At 39.4% G+C, this 6486-nt stretch overlaps 1 protein-coding gene across 9 annotated transcripts in view; it reads right to left on the bottom strand.

Annotated features, from left to right (window-relative positions):
• Positions 1 to 375: 375 nt before the first annotated feature.
• The window catches only part of IL15 (interleukin 15), an 81744-nt gene continuing 75633 nt past the window's right edge, over positions 376 to 6486 (bottom strand). For all 9 annotated transcript variants that reach the window (XM_045072066.1, XM_004768447.3, XM_045071980.1 and 6 more), the window contains 3 exons: positions 5797 to 5841; positions 3831 to 3971; positions 376 to 1382 (listed from right to left, as the gene is read on the bottom strand). In XM_045072066.1, coding sequence (XP_044928001.1) covers positions 1275 to 1382; positions 3831 to 3971; positions 5797 to 5841 — 294 coding nt within the window. In that variant the 3' untranslated portion in view covers positions 376 to 1274. The remainder of the gene's footprint in view (positions 1383 to 3830; positions 3972 to 5796; positions 5842 to 6486) is intronic.

Below are 6486 nucleotides of genomic sequence, written 5' to 3'. Positions count from 1 at the left end.
TTAAAACAAGCAAACAAAACCCCTTGCCACAATCGCAATCCCTAACCTTTCAAGTGTGGCTGTCAAATACTATTTGGCTGGACCGATATCAGGAACAAACTGATAGCTGACACAAGACTCTTCAAAAGTCAAATAGGATGTAGATTTCTCCAAAACTATCTCAAAAGAAATGTTTAAGCATACATTGACTAGAGCAATGATATACATGAGCATGGACGGGGTACTGGAGGATAAAAGAATGTTTTGATAGAGAATTAGTTCCTATTGTGAAAAAAAGCAAAATCAAACTCGTAGGACATCAATTCCTACCCTTTAGCCCCTCAGTGAAAAACGCCACAGGTGAAAAACGCCACAGGTGAAAGAAATTGTGAGGAGACAAAAATATTTCATTTTAGTCATAGTTTTATTTAAAAAATGTTGTAAATTTCAGACAGTATAGTGTAAAAATATATAAACAATTATTTTATGTCAGATAATGTTGGCTCTAACAAATCAACAGTTTTTTTTTTATTATACAAACATGGCAAAAAAAAGTGAAAATAAAACACTTCACTCAGGAAAGCATGAAATATTAACATCATTACAACCATGAATTCTCTATACACGATTCTACCTACCAGTGAAGGTTTATTATTGCCATTCCCACCCAAGATTTACTGATGCATCATACATGCCAGGTTCGTGCACTGTCTTTAGTAACAGGTGCTTCTGATATCAATAACTATGTTACAGAGTAAAGTTCCCGTTCCCCACCTATTTCTCCTTCCTCATTGGGAGTCAATTCTTCTTCCTTCTGGGACACCCACTGGAGAGGTGAGTGAAGGCTTGTGGTTAGGGGTTCCTAACTGGCTGGAGCACACAGCTGACCTTCCCCAGTGGTGCTCAGGCCCACCAGCTGTGTAATTCCACTCTTGCCCTTGAAGGAATGTCCCCTATGTCCTTACAAGGGGTAAATATCAGTGCAATTTCAAAGGATAAAGTAGGTACACCGTTTTATTCAATACTTTATATTATGCCACAAATATGTACAACTTCAATAATAAATTAAGAATAAGTGAACAAAATAAGTATGAGGACAGTTCATAGACACCACGTAATTCAATGCCATTTTTCTGCCTTCATTTCCAAGAGTTCATCCAATTCAAGATTCCGGATCATCCTCTTGTTAGAAAAACTGGTTTGGGCAGCCCATGTGAACTGCAGAGGGTTTCACTGCTTTACATCATGGGAAGATGTTTGTTAGTAGCAGAAATGCTGAAGAGGATCTGTTACAATCAAGAATTATGGAAAATTTGTACAATATGTAAAAAACTCTGAAAAAATTCTTTAATATTTTTCTCCTCCAGTTCCTCACATTCTTTGCATCCCGTTTCAGTTATGTTCTGCCAAATAAAAAGAAAGGATTAGATGGGAAAGTCTACTGTATATCCTTCCTGGGAATATCCCATCATTTGAACCACATGCTGAAGTCTTGAGACATGAAAACTTTGGCAAATTAATATCATGGTAGGAGGCACCACTGGGAAAGGGAACTGGGAGATTTGACTGAGGTTTATTTTTCCTATAATAGGTTAAAGACATTGGAAAAATAAACCATGGCTTTCTGACCATGGACTTCCTGCTGAGCGCCCTTGAGTGGTCATTTACTCTTCTGGTCATCTACCCCAGCATCACATCCATGCCTCCCCACACGGCACGCAGGGGCCTTGAAGTGTCCCTCGCCTGTTTCTCTCACCTATCCCCATAGTCCTATAGCCTAAGTACACTGAGCTCATGCCTTTTGCCCCATGCACACACATCATGCTATTAGCTACACCGCCATGTTGGCTTTTCTATCTGTATGTCCCTCATCACTATTTTAGCTACCACTGCCCAGGTGCTGTCTCCACTGGGAAGGCGTTCCTGAACCTAGGAGTTCCCTAGGCTGGGCTCAATGTTCCATCCCTACATCCTCAGACTCCCACATCATTTATTATATTGATATTAGGGGAGTTTCATGCTTTTTATGCTACTATTCTCTAGGCTTTTCTAAGAGCTCAAAGCCACACAGTTTTGTTTCCCTAGCATTTAGCATAGGGCCTAGCACATGGTAGTCACCCAGTCATTACCAGTTGAATTGAACTATTTAGGTAAAGATCACAAGTTGTAATTCAAACAGTTTCATGGCCAACTAGAATCTTCCAAATGCAGTCATCACAAATAAACTATTTAGAGATCGTCTGAACCATGAAAGCCATACCAGCAAAAACCAAAAATTAGATTTTACATCCATTAAGCATTCGAAATTCAGATTCACCAACATTTATCAAGCACATACTCTATGCCAGGCACTGTCATATTCCATATAGCACTGTCCTCCTGGAAGATTATCATGTCAGCTGACAAAGCAGAGATATTCACATCATGCATCTCAGTTGACATAATCAATGAAATTCTCAGACTGTACAGCCTGCCTGCTCCTTCTGCTAGATGTGCAGAACACACCACATCACGGTCACAGTGACCGTCACCATGGTCATCAAGAGCTCACTAGGGATGTTGTTAGGAGTTATCTGTTGCCTGGTTCAGCCTTTCTACCAATAACATAGGAATAACATATCACAAGAGTATTTTAAAGATCAGTATGTTCATTTCATAAATACATCAACTGTCTAGAATATGCCAGGCAATGCTTGGGGAGTTGGGATACAGCACTGAAAAAAAAAAAAAATACAACACAAAAATAACTGCCCCTTTGAAACTGGCATTCGAATAGGGAAAAGCAGACAAAAGCCATTAAGGAAAATGTCAACTAGTGGGGCATGCAGATAAGGGGATGGGGCATGGGAATGGGTTGCCACGTGAGGAGCTGACAGCACTGAGAAGGTGACATTTCAGCAAAGACCTAGAGCAACCTGGCATGTTTCAGGCAAGTTCACAGCGTCCGACCATCCTAGCTGAGGAGCTCCATAGTTTTCAGTCGCCTCTGCCTAAACACCCTTCCTGGGAGATGAGGTTCATTCCCTCTTGTCCTGATTTGGTAGAGAAACCTCTAAGGCAGAATCCCAGCCCTCTTACCTGCCTTCCTTTTGGCCACTGGAATTAATAAATAACTGAGCTATTACTCATTCCTTTCTGATTGCTTTATTTATGCTTTACTTTATGGTGGATCCCTTAAGAGCAGAGACCGATTTGGGCATGGCCCCAATTCTCTTTGAATTATTAACGTTTTTATTACTACCTTATTGCAGCATTTGTCCTGCCAGTGGGTAAGAAGAAGACATCCCCCAAAGTGAATCTGCTTGGGTATGAATCCTGGCTCCCCATTCCACCAACTGTGCTAACTGGAGGAAGTGATTTCAAGCCCTGAGTGCTGTAATTTCTTCAACCTTAAAACAGACACAAGGATAGCTATCTCACAGATTTATTATGAGGACGCAAGGAATTACCCCATTGCCGCTGAAGAGCAGTGTTGTCTGGCATAGAGTAATAACCGAATAAATGTGAATTGGGTCGTGACGCAAAACACTTAACTACGTAATTAGATTCATGTCTCTGCACAGCACCTGGGGACAAACACCTCGAGGTCAATAACCTCCCTGGTTCACCAGTGTCCCTCTTGCCCCAAAGTGCACCGCCTGGTGTCATGCAGTAAATGTCCACTAAGTAAACTGGTGAGCTAGTTCAGGGCTGTGCCCATGGTAAGTGATGGTGGCCACTCCACCAGCGTGAACTCACTCTCCCAAGAGCACCCCCAGAGGATCTGCTTGTCCTTTACATCCAGCCAATGACCTCACCCCACCAAGCCAGAATAATCAAACAAAGCTCCATCCGACTAGTGAAAAACTCACCGCATTAGAAGATAAATTACTGTTTGCTTGGATGATAATGTTATGTATTGTTTCATTAAGAAGGTTAGCATGACTGAATTCAAGCAAAACAACACGTAACTCCAGGAGAAAGCAGTTCATCGCTGTGACTTTGCAGCCGGGCTAAAAATAGAGTTACAGAGAATCATTGTGAAAAAAACAACAATCTTTCCATTATTCATGTTTACATAGATGTAATTTTGATTTTTTAAAAAAGTCAATCCAAATACTTTATAAAGAAGCACAATATCCCTAAGAAGTTTTATATAGGAGACAGTTTTGTGTTTTGTTTTTTTTTTTTCTTTTTTGGCTTTGAAATCAAATCCCAAACAAACTGACAACAAAACAATCTAAGAGGATGGTGATATTACATGGAAGAGTGAACATAAGTCTAGAAAACATAGAAATAATAGGCTACTTTTTCTCACTGAGAACATTTCCTCCTTGTAAAAGGGTGGTAATATCAGCCTGAGACTCTCCAAACATTAGTATGTCTAGTGCACTGAAAGAATTTTTAGAATCAGATTGTGTTGTTAACATTTTCAACAGTGATAGCTGCTGATCTTGCTATTTCTGCAAGTTCCAAAGTTCCAGAAACAGAAGTGATTCCAAGAAATGGATTAGAAAAATCAGCATTGGAGCACTGCCCTCTCATGGGCTGGCCAAATCCGAAAGGCATTTTCAGATTCCACAGGAATATGTTTCCCACAACGCTTACTTGAACGAAAGCCTAAACTTCAAAGAAACATTGATGACTGTTTGGAGGTTTGACCACCGCTTGTTTGACCTTCTGTTCTCACTGCCTCACACAGTGCCTGGGACCCAGCAGGCACCCCACAGCAGTTGCCCAGGACTGAAGAGTAAATGCTGCCCCATATAGATAGATAGATAGACAGATAGAGAGAAAGATAAAATAACAGATACATAGATAGACAGATAAGATAGATAAAACAGGTTCAGAAATGTTTAGTGACTTCTAAGGTAACACAGCTAGGAAGAGGCTGAATCAGAGTTTATATCTAAATTCCAAACACAGTTTCTTTCTATAACCCATGAGTTACAAGGTTATCTTCTTGCAATAAAAAAAGAAAAAAAAAAAGCAATCTCGGGAGTTTGGGTGGTTAATTGACTTCTCTCTACTTTGGGAAAATGGAAGGCATGCTGAAGCCAAAGAGCCAGACAATTTTTATATGTAGTAGCACTAGCCAAGTGGTTGAAGAAAGTCTGTTTCTTTCTAGTTTGTGGTGAAGGCTTCCTCCCAAAACTAAGAAAGTCTTCACAGGAGCAATATCTATTTCAGAGAGGTTCTAACTGAACACTAATGGAGAGCGGACTCATGGTTCTCCACGCACACACGTAGAGTTTGTTTCTGATGAGGTGACACGCCTTTGGCAATTTCAAGGTATTAATGAGACAAATTCAAGATCATTTATGAATTCTGATAGGTTTTTATGAGTTGTGTTTATTTCTTTTCTCACATAGAGGGTAAGCAGCCAGAATCCTTTTCTGACAATTGTAGAGATTCATTCAAAATGTAGAACATGGATGCATTTAAGTGATTTGTAGAAAATTTGATTAAGGGTTGTAATACACTACAGCACTGGAAAGGACAGATAGGGTGGATAGTTTTAAATTCAATCAGTTAACCCAATTTTCTTTTAATTGCATCACAAAACGTATAATATGTTTTGTTTGACATTGAGGGAAAGGGCTGTTTTATATTTTGATTTGGTACCATCATGAAAATAGCATCTCTGTAGCTCTTTGTCCCCAAGTCCCACAACCTCAACAATTACTTACAAAATTCATTGATCATATGTTGTCAGAACACACCAAAAGTCAGATTTAAAAACTATACACGCTTCAGTAAATTTATGAAAATATACTTCTTCAACTTTTGAAAACTGGAAAACATAACAATTTTCAAAAAAAAATAAACTATACTCACATGAGCATCACTTTCAGTATATAAAGTGGTATCAATATGTATAGACTGAAAGGAAACAAAATTAGACAATATGAAAAACTATGCCCTGCTTTAGATATAGTGAGAACTACTGAAAACATTAAAGTAAGCTTTTGAAATTATTTTTTTATTTTGAGAGAATTTCAGATTCATATACAACTCTAAGAGCAAATAGAGATCCTGTGTCCCCTTCGCCACTCCCCCAGCAATAATACCATGCATAACCATAGTACGATATCACCACCAGGAAACTGACATTGATACAATCCACACACCTTGTTCAGATCTCACCAGTTCGAGGTGCGCTAAATGCGTGTGTGCAGTCCTACTCAATTTTATCAGATGTGTAAATTCATGTAATCACCTCCACAATTATAGTTACCTCACCATTAAAATCCTCCTACTACTATTTTATAGCTCAAACCACCTTTCTTCTTTTCTTTTTTAATTAACATGTAATGTATTATTTGTTTTAGGGGTACAGGTCTGTGAATCATCAGTCTTACACAATTCGCAGCATTCACCATAGCACATACCCTCCCCAATGCCTATCCCCCAGCCAACCCATCTCTTCCACCCCCTTCCCCTCCAGCAATCCTCAGTTTGTTTCCTGAGATAAAGAGTCTCTTGGGGTTTTCTCCCTCTCTGGTTTCATCTTGTTTCATTTTTCCC

This window comes from Mustela putorius, unplaced genomic scaffold (assembly GCF_011764305.1).
Source record: "Mustela putorius furo isolate JIRA1106 unplaced genomic scaffold, ASM1176430v1.1 tig00000083_pilon_pilon_pilon, whole genome shotgun sequence".
In the NCBI taxonomy this organism is placed as follows: Eukaryota; Metazoa; Chordata; class Mammalia; order Carnivora; family Mustelidae; genus Mustela; species Mustela putorius.
The sequence above is the reverse complement of the archived record's forward strand: the minus strand, read 5'-3'. Positions and strand labels throughout refer to the sequence as shown.